General features: G+C 57.3%; 1 protein-coding gene across 2 annotated transcripts in view; it reads left to right on the forward strand.

The window, feature by feature from the left end:
* Positions 1–1,773: 1,773 nt before the first annotated feature.
* Positions 1,774–17,705, forward strand: part of ARHGEF1 (Rho guanine nucleotide exchange factor 1) — a 38,949-nt gene continuing 23,017 nt past the window's right edge. For both annotated transcript variants that reach the window (XM_080639737.1, XM_080639738.1), the window contains exons 1-9: positions 1,774–1,906; positions 3,768–3,797; positions 4,750–4,852; positions 6,665–6,758; positions 7,701–7,739; positions 8,782–8,939; positions 9,691–9,794; positions 11,628–11,790; positions 13,802–13,948. In XM_080639737.1, coding sequence (XP_080495863.1) covers positions 1,788–1,906; positions 3,768–3,797; positions 4,750–4,852; positions 6,665–6,758; positions 7,701–7,739; positions 8,782–8,939; positions 9,691–9,794; positions 11,628–11,790; positions 13,802–13,948 — 957 coding nt within the window. In that variant the 5' untranslated portion in view covers positions 1,774–1,787. The remainder of the gene's footprint in view (positions 1,907–3,767; positions 3,798–4,749; positions 4,853–6,664; positions 6,759–7,700; positions 7,740–8,781; positions 8,940–9,690; positions 9,795–11,627; positions 11,791–13,801; positions 13,949–17,705) is intronic.

Here is a 17,705-nt window from a genome sequence, read left to right on the forward strand (position 1 = left end):
CCATCCCCATCCCACTCCCATCCCCCATCCCATCCCCATCCCCACCCCACCCCCCACCCATCCCCACCCCACCATCCATCCCCATCCCCATCCCCATCCCCATCCCCCATCCCATCCCCATCCCCATCCCCATCCCCCTCCCCATCCCCATCCCATCCCCATCCCCATCCCATCCCCATCCCCATCCCATCCCCATCCCATCCCCCATCCCATCCCCATCCCCATCCCCATCCCCATCCCATCCCCCCCATCCCCATCCCCATCCCATCCCCATCCCCATCCCCATCCCATCCCCATCCCATCCCCATCCCCATCCCATCCCCCGTCCCATCCATCCCATCCCCATCCCCATCCCATCCCCATCCCATCCCCATCCCCATCCCCATCCCATCCCCATCCCCGTCCATCCCACCCCCCCATCCCCATCCCCATCCCCATCCCCTCATCCCCATCCCATCCCCATCCCATTCCCCCATCCCCATCCCCCATCCCCATCCCATCCCCATCCCCATCCCCATCCCCCATCCCATCCCCATCCCATCCCATCCCCATCCCCATCCCCATCCCCATCCCATCCCCATCCCATCCCCATCCCATCCCCATCCCATCCCCATCCCCATCCCATCCCCATCCCATCCCCCATCCCATCCCCATCCCCATCCCCATCCCCATCCCCATCCCCATCCCATCCCCATCCCCATCCCCAACCCCATCCCCATCCCCATCCCCATCCCATCCCCATCCCATCCCCATCCCCCATCCCCATCCCATCCCATCCCCATCCCATCCCACCATCCCCATCCCATCCCATCCCATCCCATCCCACCCCATCCCATCCCCATCCCCATCCCATCCCATCCCATCCCCATCCCCATCCCCATCCCATCCCCATCCCATCCCCATCCCCATCCCCATCCCATCCCCATCCCTCCCCATCCCCATCCCCATCCCCATCCCATCCCCATCCCCATCCCCCATCCCATCCCCATCCCATCCCCCATCCCATCCCCATCCCATCCCCATCCCCATCCCATCCCCATCCCATCCCATCCCATCCCATCCCATCCCCATCCCCATCCCATCCCCATCCCCATCCCATCCCATCCCCATCCCATCCCCATCCCCATCCCCATCCCCATCCCCATCCCATCCCATCCCATCCCCATCCCATCCCATCCCATCCCCATCCCATCCCCATCCCATCCCATCCCATCCCCATCCCCATCCCCATCCCATCCCATCCCATCCCCATCCCCATCCCATCCCATCCCATCCCCATCCCCCATCCCCATCCCCATCCCCATCCCCATCCCCATCCCATCCCATCCCCATCCCATCCCCATCCCCATCCCATCCCATCCCCATCCCCATCCTCCATCCCCATCCCATCCCCATCCCCATCCCATCCCCATCCCATCCCCATCCCCCATCCCATCCCCATCCCATCCCCATCCCATCCCCATCCCCATCCCATCCCCATCCCCTTCCCATCCCCATCCCATCCCCATCCCCATCCCATCCCCATCCCCATCCCATCCCCATCCCATCCCATCCCATCCCCATCCCATCCCCATCCCATCCCATCCCATCCCATCCCCATCCCATCCCATCCCATCCCATCCCCATCCCATCCCATCCCATCCCCATCCCCATCCCCATCCCCATCCCATCCCCATCCCATCCCCATCCCATCCCATCCCCATCCCCATCCCCATCCCCATCCCATCCCCAGCCCATCCCCATCCCATCCCATCCCCCATTCCCATAGGGCCAAGCGCCTGCTGGGAATGACCCCGGGGGAGCCGGAGCTGGCGGCCCTGGAATCGCTCCCATTGGATCCCGACATCCGGATGCAGCGGGAACGGGATCTGGCCGAGGCGATGCTGGAGCGGCTCGAGGATGTGCAGTGAGCGGGGGGGCCCATAGGGGTCAATGGGGCTCTGGGGGGGACAATGGGGTCTATGGATTCAATGGGGCTCTGAGGGGGACAATGGGGTCTATGGGGCCAATGGGCGTCAATGGGGTCTATGGGGCCAATGGGCGTCAATGGGGTCTATGGGGTCAGTGGGGGTCAATGGGGTCTATGGGGTCAATGGGGCTCTGGGGGGGACAATGGGGTCTATGGGGTCAATGGGCTCCATGGGGTCAGTGGGGGTCTATGGGGTCTATGGGGGTCTGGGGGGGTCAATGGAGTCTATGGGGTCAATGGGCGTCAATGGGGTCTATGGGGTCAGTGGGGGTCAATGGGGTCTATGGGGTCAATGGGGCTCTGGGGGGGACAATGGGGTCTATGGGGTCAATGGGCTCCATGGGGTCAGTGGGGGTCTATGGGGTCTATGGGGCTCTGGGGGGGACAATGGGGTCTATGGGGCCAATGGGCGTCAATGGGGTCTATGGGGCCAATGGGCGTCAATGGGGTCTATGGGGTCAGTGGGGGTCAATGGGGTCTATGGGGTCAATGGGGCTCTGGGGGGGGACAATGGGGTCTATGGGGTCAATGGGCTCCATGGGGTCAGTGGGGGTCTATGGGGTCTATGGGGGTCTGGGGGGGTCAATGGGGTCTATGGGGTCAATGGGGTTTATGGGGTCAGTGGGGGTCTATGGGGTCTATGGGGGTCTGGAGGGGTCAATGAGGTCTATGGGTTCAATGGGGCTCTGGCGGGGACAATGGGGTCTATGGGGCCAATGGGCGTCAATGGGGTCTATGGGGCTTTATGGGGGTCAAGGAGGCTCTGTGGGGTCTATGGGCTCAATGGGGTCAATGAAGGTCTGTTAGGTCTATGAGCTCAATGAGGCCTATGGGCTCCATGGGGTCAATGGGGTCTGTGGGGGTCTATGGGGTCAATGGGGTCTGTGGGGTCAGTGGGGTCTATGGGGTCAGTGGGGTCTGTGGGGGTCAATGGGGTCTATGAGGTCAATGGGGTCAATGGGGTCTATGGGGTCAATGGGGTCTGTGGGGGTCAATGGGGTCAATGGGGTCAATGGGCGTCAATGGGGTATATGGGGCTTTATGGGGGTCAAGGGGGCTCTCGGGGGTCTGTGGGCTCCATGGGGTCAGTGGGGGTCTATGGGGTCAACGGGGGTCTGTGGGGGTCAATGGGGTCTATGGGGTCAATGGGGTCTGTGGGGGTCAATGGGGTCAATGGGGGTCTGTGGGGGTCAATGGGGTCTATGGGGTCAATGGGGGTCTGTGGGGGTCAATGGGGTCAATGGGGTCAATGGGGGTCTGTGGGGGTCAATGGGGTCAATGGGGGTCTGTGGGGTCAATGGGGTCTGTGGGGGTCAATGGGGTCTATGGGGTCAATGGGGCTCTGTGGGGGTCAATGGGGTCTATGGGGTCAATGGGGCTCTGTGGGGGTCAATGGGGTCTATGGGGTCAATGGGGCTCTGTGGGGGTCAATGGAGTCTATGGGGTCAATGGGGCTCTGTGGGGGTCAATGGGGTCTATGGGGTCAATGGGGCTCTGTGGGGGTCAATGGGGTCTATGGGGTCAATGGGGCTCTGTGGGGGTCAATGGGGTCTATGGGGTCAATGGGGCTCTGTGGGGGTCAATGGGGTCTATGGGGTCAATGGGGCTCTGTGGGGGTCAATGGGGCTCTGTGGGGGTCAATGGGGCTCTGTGGGGGTCAATGGGGTCTATGGGGTCAATGGGGTCTGTGGGGGTCAATGGGGTCTATGGGGTCAATGGGGCTCTGTGGGGGTCAATGGGGTCTATGGGTCAATGGGGGTTCCCAGTTGCCCCAGTGACCGTCCCCTTCCTCTGCCAGCCTGACCATTTCCTCTGACGAAGAGAAGAGGTGAGAGAATGGGGGGAGCTGTGGGGACTATGGGGCTCTATGGGTCTCTATGGGGTCTCTATGGGTCTCTATGGGGCTCTATGGGGCTCTATGGGGCTCTATGGGGCTCTATGGGGTCTCTATGGGTCTCTATGAGGGTCTCTATGGGGTCTCTATGGGTCTCTATGGGTCTCTGTGGGGTCTCTATGGGGTCTCTATGGGTCTCTATGGGTCTCTATGGGGTCTCTATGGGTCTCTATGGGTCTCTATGGGGTCTCTATGAGGTCTCTACGGGTCTCTGTGGGGTCTCTATGGGGTCTCTATGGGTCTCTATGGGGTCTCTATGGGTCTCTATGGGGTCTCTGTGGGGTCTCTATGGGTCTCTATGGGGTCTCTATGGGGCTCTATGGGGTCTCTATGAGGTCTCTATGGGGTCTCTATGGGTCTCTATGGGTCTCTATGGGGTCTCTATGGGGTCTCTATGAGGTCTCTACGGGTCTCTGTGGGGTCTCTATGGGGTCTCTATGGGGTCTCTATGGGTCTCTATGGGGTCTCTATGGGGTCTCTATGGGTCTCTATGGGGTCTCTATGGGTCTCTATGGGGTCTCTATGGGGTCTCTATGGGTCTCTATGGGGTCTCTATGGGGTCTCTATGAGGTCTCTACGGGTCTCTATGGGTCTCTGTGGGGTCTCTATGGGGTCTCTATGGGGTCTCTATGGGTCTCTATGGGGTCTCTATGGGTCTCTATGGGTCTCTGTGGGGTCTCTATGGGGTCTCTATGGGGTCTCTACGGGTCTCTATGGGTCTCTTTGGGGTCTCTATGGGGCTCTATGGGGTCTCTACGGGTCTCTATGGGTCTCTATGGGTCTCTATGGGTCTCTTTGGGGTCTCTACGGGTCTCTATGGGGTCTCTACGGGTCTCTATGGGTCTCTGTGGGGTCTCTATGGGTCGGGCTCACCCCCCCCCCCCAGCTCCGCCATCTTTGGTGCCATCCTCACCTACCTGAGGCACTTGGGGGTCAGAGCCAAAGGGAACGAGGGGAAGAAATCCCGGAGCCACTTCTTCCGCAAGAAGGTGGGGACCCCCCCATTGAACCCCATTGAACCCCATTGAACCCCATTGAACACCATTGACCCCATTGAACCCCATTGACCCCCATTGAACCCATTGACCCCCATTGAACACCATTGACCCCCATTGAACCCCATTGACCCCCATTGAACCCCATTAAACCCCCATTGACCCCCCCATTGAACCCCATTGAACCCCATTGATCCCCATTGATCCCCATTGAACACCATTGACCCCCATTGAACCCCATTGACCCCCATTGATCCCCATTGAACCCCATTGACCCCCATTGACCCCCATTGAACCCCATTGAACCCCATTGAACCCCATTGAACCCCACTGAACCCCATTGAACCCCATTGAACCCCATTGACCCCCATTGAACCCCATTGAACCCCACTGAACCCCCATTGAACCCCATTGAACCCCATTGAACCCCATTGACCCCCATTGAACCCCATTGAACCCCACTGAACCCCATTGAACCCCATTGATCCCCATTGAACCCCATTGATCCCCATTGAACACCATTGACCCCCATTAAACCCCATTGATCCCCATTGAACACCATTGACCCCCATTGAACCCCATTGACCCCCATTGACCCCCATTGATCCCCATTGACCCCCATTGACCCCCATTGATCCCCATTGAACCCCACTGAACCCCATTGATCCCCATTGAACACCATTGACCCCCCCATTGACCCCCATTGAACCCCATTGAACCCCATTGATCCCCATTGAACACCATTGACCCCCATTGAACCCCATTGACCCCCATTGACCCCCATTGAACCCCATTGACCCCCCCATTGAACCCCACTGAACCCCATTGAACCCCATTGATCCCCATTGAACACCATTGACCCCCATTAAACCCCATTGATCCCCATTGAACACCATTGACCCCCATTGAACCCCATTGACCCCCATTGACCCCCATTGATCCCCATTGACCCCCATTGACCCCCATTGATCCCCATTGAACCCCACTGAACCCCATTGATCCCCATTGAACACCATTGACCCCCCCATTGACCCCCATTGAACCCCATTGAACCCCATTGATCCCCATTGAACACCATTGACCCCCATTGAACCCCATTGACCCCCATTGACCCCCATTGAACCCCATTGACCCCCCCATTGAACCCCACTGAACCCCATTGAACCCCATTGATCCCCATTGAACCCCATTGACCCCCATTGAGCCCCATTGACCCCCATTGACCCCCATTGCCCCCAATTGACCCCATTGCCCCCCATTGACCCCCATTACCCCCATTGACCCCCATTGACCCCATTGCCCTTCATTGCGCCCCATTACCCCCATTACCCCCATTTCCCCCCATTTAACCCCATTTCCCCCCATTGATCCCATTGATCCCCATTGAACCCCATTGCCCCCATTGACCCCCATTGCCCCCATTGCCCCCATTGCCGCCCATTGCCCCCATTGCCCCCATTGCCCCCATTGCTCCCCATTGCCCCCCATTGACCCCATTGACCCCATTGATCCCCATTGACCCCATTGCCCCCCATTGACCCCATTGACCCCATTGATCCCCATTACCCCCATTGCTCCCCATTGCCCCCCATTGACCCCATTGACCCCATTGATCCCCATTGACCCCATTGCCCCCCATTGACCCCATTGACCCCATTGATCCCCATTACCCCCATTGACCCCCATTGCCCCCATTGCCCCCCATTGACCCCATTGACCCCATTGATCCCCATTGACCCCATTGACCCCATTGACCCCCATTACCCCCATTGCCCCCATTGACCCCCATTGACCCCATTCCCGCAGCATTCCGGACCCAAGAAGCCGGAGGAGGCTCAGGGCAGACCCCGCAGGGGCTTCCTCCTGCCGGGGGGGGCGCTGTGGGGCCGGGACCCCCAGTGTGAGTATGGGGGGGGGGGGCCCCTTCATCACCCCCCAAATCCCTTTAAAGCCCCCAAAACCCCACCAACAACACCCCAAAATCCCCCAAAATCCCCCAAAATCCCCCAAAATCCCCCAAAATCCCCCCAAAATCCCCCCAAACCCCCAAAATCCCCCCAAACCCCCAAAACCCCCAAAATCCCCCAAAATCCCCCCAAAATCCCCCAAAATCCCCCAAAATCCCCCAAATCCCCCAAAATCCCCCAAATCCCACAATCCCCCCAAATCCCCCAAAATCCCCCCAAAATCCCCCCAAATCCCCCAAAATCCCCCAAAATCCCCCCAAAATCCCCCAAAATCCCCCCAAATCCCCCCAAATCCCCCAAAATCCCCCCAAATCCCCCAAAATCCCACAAAATCCCCCCAAAATCCCCCAAAATCCCCCAAAATCCCCCAAAATCCCCCAAAATCCCCCCAAACCCCCCAAAATCCCCCAAAATCCCCCAAAATCCCCCAAAATCCCCCAAAATCCCCCCAAAATCCCCCAAAATCCCCCCAAATCCCCCCAAATCCCCCAAAATCCCCCAAAATCCCCCCAAATCCCCCAAAATCCCCCCAAAATCCCCCCAAATCCCCCAAAATCCCCCAAAATCCCCCAAAATCCCCCAAAATCCCCCCAAATCCCCCCAAATCCCCCAAAATCCCCCAAATCCCCCAAAATCCCACAAAATCCCCCCAAAATCCCACAAAATCCCCCCAAAATCCCCCAAAATCCCCAAAATCCCCCCAAAATCCCCCAAAATCCCCCCAAATCCCGCAAAAATCCCCCCAAATCCCCCAAAATCCCCCCAAAATCCCCCCAAATCCCGCAAAATCCCCCAAATCCCCCAAAATCCCCCAAAATCCCCCCAAATCCCCCCAATCTGCCCCCCATAACCCCCCCCCCCCATTCGCTTTGCAGACCCCGAGGGCAGGCAAGGCAAAGGCAGCGAGAGCGAAGGTAAAGCCCCCCCCCCCATGGCCCCCCCCCATTGCCCCCATTGCCCCCATTGCCCCCATTGACCCCCATTGATCCCCATTGCTCCCCATTGACCCCCATTGCCCCCATTGACCCCCATTGCTCCCCATTGACCCCCATTGCCCCCATTGACCCCCATTGACCCCCATTGCTCCCCATTGACCCCCATTGCCCCCATTGACCCCCATTGCTCCCCATTGCTCCCCATTGACCCCCATTGCCCCCATTGACCCCCATTGCCCCCCATTGACCCCCATTGACCCCCATTGCTCCCCATTGACCCCCATTGCCCCCCATTGCCCCCATTGCCCCCATTGACCCCCATTGCCCCCATTGCCCCCATTGACCCCCATTGCCCCCCATTGCCCCCATTGCCCCCATTGACCCCCATTGATCCCCATTGCTCCCCATTGACCCCCATTGCCCCCATTGACCCCCATTGCCCCCCATTGACCCCCATTGCCCCCATTGCCCCCCATTGCCCCCATTGACCCCCATTGCTCCCCATTGACCCCCATTGCCCCCATTGACCCCCATTGCTCCCCATTGCCCCCATTGACCCCCATTGCCCCCCATTGCCCCCCATTGACCCCCATTGCTCCCCATTGACCCCCATTGCCCCCATTGACCCCCATTGCCCCCCATTGCCCCCATTGCCCCCATTGACCCCCATTGATCCCCATTGCCCCCATTGCCCCCCATTGACCCCCATTGCTCCCATTGACCCCATTGACCCCCATTGCCCCCATTGCCTCCCATTGACCCCCATTGCCCCCATTGCCCCCATTGCCCCCCATTGCCCCCATTGCCCCCATTGACCCCCATTGCTCCCCATTGCTCCCCATTGACCCCCATTGCCCCCCATTGCCCCCATTGCCCCCATTGACCCCCATTGACCCCCATTGCTCCCCATTGACCCCCATTGCCCCCATTGACCCCCATTGCTCCCCATTGTCCCCCATTGCCCCCAATGGGGGCCCCAGGGGCCGGTTCTGACCCCCCCCCCCCTTTATCCCCCCCCTAGCGGACAAGGGCCCCCCCCAGGAGAAGAAGGGCCCAAAGGGGACGGAGAGGCCGGAGCCGGGGGGGGGGGCCCGGGCGAGGGGGGGGGCAGCGCCCCCTGAGTCCCCCCCAACGTCAGCGTCAGCCCCCCCCCGGGGGATGGCTCCGAGGGGGACACAGGTAAGGGGGGGCACCCCATTGACCTCCATTGAGCCCCATTGAGCCCCATTGAGCCCCATTGACCTCCATTGAGCCCCATTGAGCCCCATTGAGCCCCATTGACCTCCATTGAGCCCCATTGAGCCCCATTGAGCCCCATTGACCTCCATTGAGCCCCATTGAGCCCCATTGAGCCCCATTGACCTCCATTGAGTCCCATTGAGCCCCATTGAGCCCCATTGAACCCCGTTCAACCCCATTGAATCCCATTGAACCCCATTGACCTCCATTGAGCCCCATTGAACCCCATTGAGATCCATTGAGCCCCATTGAACGCCATTGAGCCCCATTGAACGCCATTGAGCCCCTTTGACCTCCATTGAGCCCCATTGAACCCCATTGAACCCCATTGAACCCCATTGAGCCCCATTGAACGCCATTGAACCCCATTGACCTCCATTGAGCCCCATTGAGCCCCATTGAACCCCATTGAACCCCATTGAGCCCCATTGAACCCCATTGATCCCCATTGAACCCCATTGACCCCCATTGAACCCCATTGACCTCCATTGAGCCCCATTGAACCCTATTGAGGCCCATTGAACGCCATTGAACCCCATTGACCTCCATTGAGACCCATTGAACCCCATTGAATCCCGTTCAACCCCATTGAACCCCATTGACCTCCATTGAGCCCCATTGAACGCCATTGAGCCCCATTGACCCCGTTCACCCCCATTGACTCCCATTTTAACGCCCCCCTCCCCCCCAGCCTCGGACCCCCAGGAGCCAGGAGACCCCCCGACCCCACAAGGCCTCGGCCCCTCCGACCCCCCCCAGCGAGCAGCACCCTGAGGAGGGGGCTGGGAATGAGAGGTGAGAGCGGGACCCCCCCAGATCAGTCCCAATCTACCTTAACCCTATCCCAGTCCACCCCACATTGACCCAAATCCCCCCTAAATCACCCCAAAACCACTCCCAAATCACTGCAAATCACTCCGAATCCACCCCAAATCACTGCAAATCACTCCAGAACCATCCCAAATCACTGCAAATCACTCCAAATCCACCCCAAATCACTGCAAATCACTCCAGAACCATCCCAAATCACTGGAAATCACTCCAGAACCACCCCAAATCACTGCAAATCACTCCAGAACCATCCCAAATCACTGCAAATCACTCCAGAACCACCCCAAATCACTGCAAATCACTCCAGAACCATCCCAAATCACTGCAAATCACTCCAGAACCATCCCAAATCACTGGAAATCACTCCAGAACCACCCCAAATCACTGCAAATCACTCCAGAACCATCCCAAATCACTGCAAATCACTCCAGAACCACCCCAAATCACTGCAAATCACTCCAGAACCATCCCAAATCACTGCAAATCACTCCAGAACCACCCCAAATCACTGCAAATCACTCCAGAACCATCCCAAATCACTGCAAATCACTCCAGAACCATCCCAAATCACTGCAAATCACTCCAAATCCACACCAAATCACTGCAAATCACTCCAGAACCATCCCAAATCACTGCAAATCAGTCCAAATCCACCCCAAATCACTGCAAATCACTCCAGAACCATCCCAAATCACTGCAAATCACTCCAGAACCACCCCAAATCACTGCAAATCACTCCAGAACCACCCCAAATCACTGCAAATCACTCCAGAACCATCCCAAATCACTGCAAATCACTCCAGAACCATCCCAAATCACTGCAAATCACTCCAAATCCACCCCAAATCACTGCAAATCACTCCAGAACCACCCCAAATCACTGCAAATCACTCCAGAACCATCCCAAATCACTGCAAATCAGTCCAAATCCACCCCAAATCACTGCAAATCACTCCAGAACTATCCCAAATCACTGCAAATCACTCCAAATCCACCCCAAATCACTGCAAATCACTCCAAATCCACCCCAAATCACTGCAAATCACTCCAGAACCATCCCCAAATCACTGCAAATCACTCCAGAACCATCCCAAATCACTGCAAATCACTCCAAATCCACCCCAAATCACTGCAAATCACTCCAGAACCATCCCAAATCACTGCAAATCGCTCCAAATCCACCCAAATCACTGCAAATCACTCCAGAACCATCCCAAATCACTGCAAATCACTCCAAATCCACCCCAAATCACTGCAAATCACTCCAGAACCATCCCAAATCACTGCAAATCACTCCAGAACCATCCCAAATCACTGCAAATCACTCCAAACCACCCCAAAATCACTGCAAATCACTCCAGAACCACCCCAAATCACTGCAAATCAGTCCAAATCCACCCCAAATCACTGCAAATCACTCCAGAACCACCCCAAATCACTGCAAATCACTCCAAATCCACCCCAAATCACTGCAAATCACTCCAGAACCACCCCAAATCACTGCAAATCACTCCAGAACCATCCCAAATCACTGCAAATCACTCCAGAACCACCCCAAATCACTGCAAATCACTCCAGAACCACCCCAAATCACTGCAAATCACTCCAAATCCACCCCAAATCACTGCAAATCACTCCAGAACCACCCCAAATCACTGCAAATCACCCCCCCCCCCCGATCACCCCAACCCCATGTCCCCCCTATAGTTCTCAATGGGGGGTTGGTGGGGGTTGGGTCTCTGGGGGTGCTGCTTTGTGACCCCCCCCCCCCCGCTTTTAACACCCCCCCCACCCCAGCCTGGATGCAGGGGGGAGCCCCCCCCCGGCTCCTTCCTGCCCCCCCCGGCATGGGATGAGGAGGAGGCGGAGCCGGAGCCGGAGCCGTGGCGGGACCTGGTCCCCCCCCCCGTGCTGCAGGGGCTCAGCAAGAGCGAGCTGCGGCGCCAGGAGGTCATCAATGGTGAGCACCCGACCCAAAACCACCCCAAATCGCCCCAAAACAGCCCCAAATCACCCCAAAACACCCCAAAACAGCCCCAAATCACCCCAAAACAGCCCCAAATCACCCCAAAACACCCCAAAACAGCCCCAAATCACCCCAAAACAGCCCCAAAATCGCCCCAAAACAGCCCCAAATCACCCCAAAACACCCCAAAACAGCCCAAATCACCCCAAAACAGCCCCAAATCACCCCAAACTGCCCCAAATCGCCCCAAAACAGCCCCAAATCACCCCAAAACAGCCCCAAATCACCCCAAAACAGCCCCAAATCACCCCAAACTGCCCCAAATCGCCCCAAAACAGCCCCAAATCACCCCAAACCAGCCCCAAATCACCCCAAACCTGCCCCAAATCACCCCAAACCTGCCCCAAATCACCCCAAAACCGCCCCAAATCACCCCAAACTGCCCCAAATCACCCCAAAACCGCCCCAAATCACCCCAAAACAGCCCCAAATCACCCCAAACTGCCCCAAATCACCCCAAAACCACCCCAAATCACCCCAAACCAGCCCCAAATCACCCCCTGGGACCCCCAAATGCTCTCCAGGCCCCCCATAGCCCCCCATAGGCCGCCCATAGACTCCTATGCCTCCCATAGGTCCCCATAGAGCTTCTCATAGACCCCTATGGACCCGCCTAGACCCTCCCATAGATCCCTATAGGTACCCCATAGATCCCCCAATAGACCCCCATTCATCCCTATGGACCCCCCCATACACCGCCATAAACCTCCTATAGCCCCCCCATAGCCCCCCATTACCCCCCATAGATCTCCTGGATGCCACCTATAGGCCCCACATAGAGTCTGCCATATCCCCCCATTCACCCCCTATAGCCCCCCATTACCCCCCATAGACCCCCATAGCCCCCCCATTACCCCCCATAGGCACCCCATACATCCTCCTATAAACTCCTTATAACCCCCCATTACCCCCCATACACCCCCATAGCCCTCCTATTACCCCCATAGACCCCCCATAGCCCCCCATAGCCCCCCATGGCCCCCCATTACCCCCCGTGGCCCCCATAACCCCCTATGGACCCTCCCCATAGCTCCCCATTACCCCCCATAGCCCCCCCATAACCCCCCATACACCCCTAAACCCCCCATTCCCCCCATAGCCCCCCATAGCCCCCCCATTACCCCTAATAGACCCCCCATAGACCCACCCATAGCCCCCCCCAATACCCCCCATAGCCCCCCATAGCCCCCCCATAACCTCCCATAGCCCCCCCATAACCCCCCATAGCCCCCCCATAGCCCCCCATACACCCCCTAACCCCCCATTCCCCCCCATTACCCCCCCAATACCCCCCATAGCCCCCCCATAACCCCCCATAGCCCCTCCCATACACCCCCTAACCCCCCCATTACCCCCCCCATAGCCCCCCCATACACCCCCTAACCCCCCATTCCCCCTCATTACCCCCCATAGCCCCCCCATACACCCCCCATTGCCCCCCATTCCCCCCCAATACCCCTCATAGCCCCCCATAACCCCCCATAGCCCCCCCATTACCCCCCTAACCCCCCCATTACCCCCCCCATACCCCCCCCATAGCCCCCTCATTACCCCCCTAACCCCTCCATTACCCTCCATAGCCCCCCCCAGCCCCCCCATTACCCCCCTAACCCCTCCATTACCCCCCATAGTCCCCCATAGCCCCCCCATTACCCCCCTAACCCCCCCATTACCCCCCCATAGCCCCCCATTACCCCCCCATAGCCCCCCCATACACCCCCTAACCCCCCCATTACCCCCCCATAGCCCCCCCCATACACCCCCCATTCCCCCCCAATACCCCTCATAGCCCCCCATTACCCCCCTAACCCCTCCATTACCCCCCATAGTCCCCCATAGCCCCCCCATTACCCCCCTAACCCCCCCATTACCCCCCCCATAGCCCCCCATTACCCCCCATAGCCCCCCCCGGGCCCGGCACTATGGCGCCCCCGTGTGGCCGCAGAGCTGGTGCAGACGGAGCGGGCGCACGTGCGGGTGCTGCGGGTGCTGCTGGAGCTCTTCTACGGCCCCACGCTGCGGGGGGGCTTCTTCCCCCCCCCCGACCTGCACAACATCTTCCCCAGCCTCGAGGACCTGGTGGAGGCGCACGGTGAGAGACCCAAAAGACCCCCAAAACGGCCCCAAAACGGCCCCAAAAACGGCCCAAAAACGGCCCCAAAAACGGCCCAAAACGGCCCCAAAACGGCCCCAAAACCGGCCAAAAACGGCCCCAAAATGGCCAAAAACGGCCCCAAAACCGGCCAAAAACGGCCCAAAAATGGCCAAAACCGGCCCAAAACCGGCCAAAACTGGCCAAAACCGGCCAAAAATGGCCCCAAAACGGCCAAAAACGGCCCAAAAATGGCCAAAATAGCCCAAAACCGGCCAAAACCGGCCCAAAACCGGCCAAAACTGGCCAAAAACGGCCCCAAAATGGCCAAAATAGCCCAAAACCGGCCCAAAAATGGCCAAAACCGGCCAAAAATGGCCCAAAAATGGCCAAAACCGGCCCAAAACCGGCCAAAACTGGCCAAAACCGGCCCCAAAATGGCCAAAAATGGCCCAAAAATGGCCAAAATAGCCCAAAAATGGCCAAAACCGGCCCCAAACCGGCCAAAACTGGCCCCAAAACGGCCAAAAACGGCCCAAAAATGGCCAAAATAGCCCAAAACCGGCCAAAACCGGCCCCAAAGCGGCCCAAAAACGGCCCAAAAATGGCCAAAATAGCCCAAAACCGGCCAAAACCGGCCCCAAAACGGCCAAAAACGGCCCAAAAATGGCCAAAATAGCCCAAAACCGGCCAAAACCGGCCCAAAACCGGCCAAAACTGGCCAAAAACGGCCCCAAAATGGCCAAAACCGGCCAAAAATGGCCCAAAAATGGCCAAAACCGGCCAAAAATGGCCCAAAAATGGCCAAAACCGGCCCAAAACCGGCCCAAAAATGGCCAAAACCGGCCCAAAACCTGCCAAAAATGGCCCCAAAACAGCCAAAAACGGCCCAAAAATGGCCAAAATTGGCCCCAAACCGGCCAAACCCAGCCCAAAAACGGCCCAAAAATGGCCAAAAGTGGCCCCAAAAATGGCCAAAATAGCCCCAAAAATGGCCAAAATACACGGGAACATCTAAACACTCAAAATAGACCCAAATCCAGCCAAAATCAGCCAAAATACACCCAAACCAGCCGAAACACCCCAAATACACCCGAAATACACCCAAACCAGCCTAAAACACCCCAAAATCAGCCAAAATACACCCAAAATCAACCAAAATACACCCAAAATCAGCAGAAATACACCCAAAATCACTCAAAATCAGCCAAAATCAACCAAAATACACCCAAAATCAGCAGAAATACACCCAAAATCACTCAAAATCAGCCAAAATCAACCAACATACACCCAAAATCAACCAAAACACACCCAAAATCAGCAGAAATACACCCAAACCAGCCTAAAACACCCCAAAATCAGCCAAAATACACCCAAAATCAACCAAAATACACCCAAAATCAGCAGAAATACACCCAAAATCAGCCAAAACACACCCAAAATCACTCAAAATCAGCCAAAATCAACCAAAATACACCCAAAATCAACCAAAACACACCCAAAGTCAGCAGAAATACACCCAAAATCACTCAAAATCAGCCAAAATCAGCCAAAACACACCCAAAATCAGCAGAAATACACCCAAAATCAGCCAAAATGCACCCAAATGCACCCCCAGTGCATGGGGACCGGGGTGAGGATGGGGATGAAGGGGATGGGGTTGATGGGGCTGAGGATGATGAAGGTGGGGATGAAGAGGATGAGGATGGGGATGAAGGGGATGGGGATGGGGATGAAGAGGATGAGGATGGGGATGAAGGGGATGGGGATGAAGATGAGGATGAAGGGGATGGGGATGGGGTCAATGGAGATGAGGATGAAGGGGATGAGGATGGGGTCAATGGGGATGAGGATGAAGGGAATGAAGATGAGGATGATGGGGATGGGGATGAAGAGGATGAGGATGGGGTCAATGGAGATGGGGATGATGGGGATGGGGATGGGGATGATGGGGATGGGGTCAATGGGGATGAGGATGATGGGGATGGGGATGATGGGGATGGGGTCAATGGAGATGAGGATGATGGGGATGGGGATGAAGGGGATGGGGTCAATGGAGATGAAGATGAGGATGAAGGGGATGGGGATGAAGGGGATGAGGATGGGGTCAATGGGGATGAGGATGAAGGGGATGGGGATGAAGGGGATGAGGATGGGGTCAATGGAGATGGGGATGATGGGGATGGGGATGATGGGGATGGGGTCAATGGAGATGAGGATGATGGGGATGGGGATGATGGGGATGGGGTCAATGGGGATGAAGATGAGGATGAAGGGGATGGGGATGAAGGGGATGAGGATGGGGTCAATGGGGATGAGGATGAAGGGGATGGGGATGAAGGGAATGGGGTCAATGGGGATGAAGATGATGGGGATGAAGGGGATGGGGTCAATGGGGATGAAGATGAGGATGAAGGGGATGGGGATGAAGGGGATGGGGTCAATGGGGATGAAGATGAGGATGAAGGGGATGGGGATGAAGGGGATGGGGTCAATGGGGATGAAGATGAGGATGAAGGGGATGGGGATGATGGGGATGGGGTCAATGGGGATGAAGATGAGGATGAAGGGGATGGGGATGAAGGGGATGAGGATGGGGTCAATGGGGATGAGGATGAAGGGGATGGGGATGAAGGGGATGGGGTCAATGGGGATGAAGATGAGGATGAAGGGGATGGGGATGATGGGGATGGGGTCAATGGGGATGAAGATGAGGATGAAGGGGATGGGGATGAAGGGGATGGGGTCAATGGGGATGAAGATGAGGATGAAGGGGATGGGGATGAAGGGGATGGGGTCAATGGGGATGAAGATGAGGATGAAGGGGATGGGGATGATGGGGATGGGGTCAATGGGGATGAAGATGAGGATGATGGGGATGGGGATGAAGGGGATGGGGTCAATGGGGATGAAGATGAGGATGATGGGGATGGGGATGAAGGGGATGGGGTCAATGGGGATGAAGATGAGGATGATGGGGATGGGGTCAATGGGGATGAAGATGAGGATGAAGGGGATGGGGTCAATGGGGATGAAGATGAGGATGATGGGGATGGGGATGAAGGGGATGGGGTCAATGGAGATGAAGATGAGGATGAAGGGGATGGGGATGAAGGGGATGAGGATGGGGTCAATGGGGATGAGGATGAAGGGGATGGGGATGAAGGGGATGGGGTCAATGGGGATGAAGATGATGGGGATGAAGGGGATGGGGTCAATGGGGATGAAGATGAGGATGAAGGGGATGGGGATGAAGGGGATGGGGTCAATGGGGATGAAGATGAGGATGAAGGGGATGGGGATGAAGGGGATGGGGTCAATGGGGATGAAGATGAGGATGAAGGGGATGGGGATGATGGGGATGGGGTCAATGGGGATGAAGATGAGGATGAAGGGGATGGGGATGAAGGGGATGAGGATGGGGTCAATGGGGATGAGGATGAAGGGGATGGGGATGAAGGGGATGGGGTCAATGGGGATGAAGATGAGGATGAAGGGGATGGGGATGATGGGGATGGGGTCAATGGGGATGAAGATGAGGATGAAGGGGATGGGGATGAAGGGGATGGGGTCAATGGGGATGAAGATGAGGATGAAGGGGATGGGGATGAAGGGGATGGGGTCAATGGGGATGAAGATGAGGATGAAGGGGATGGGGATGATGGGGATGGGGTCAATGGGGATGAAGATGAGGATGATGGGGATGGGGATGAAGGGGATGGGGTCAATGGGGATGAAGATGAGGATGATGGGGATG

This window comes from Psittacula echo (assembly GCF_963264785.1).
Source record: "Psittacula echo genome assembly, contig: SCAFFOLD_152, whole genome shotgun sequence".
Lineage (NCBI taxonomy): Eukaryota > Metazoa > Chordata > Aves > Psittaciformes > Psittacidae > Psittacula > Psittacula echo.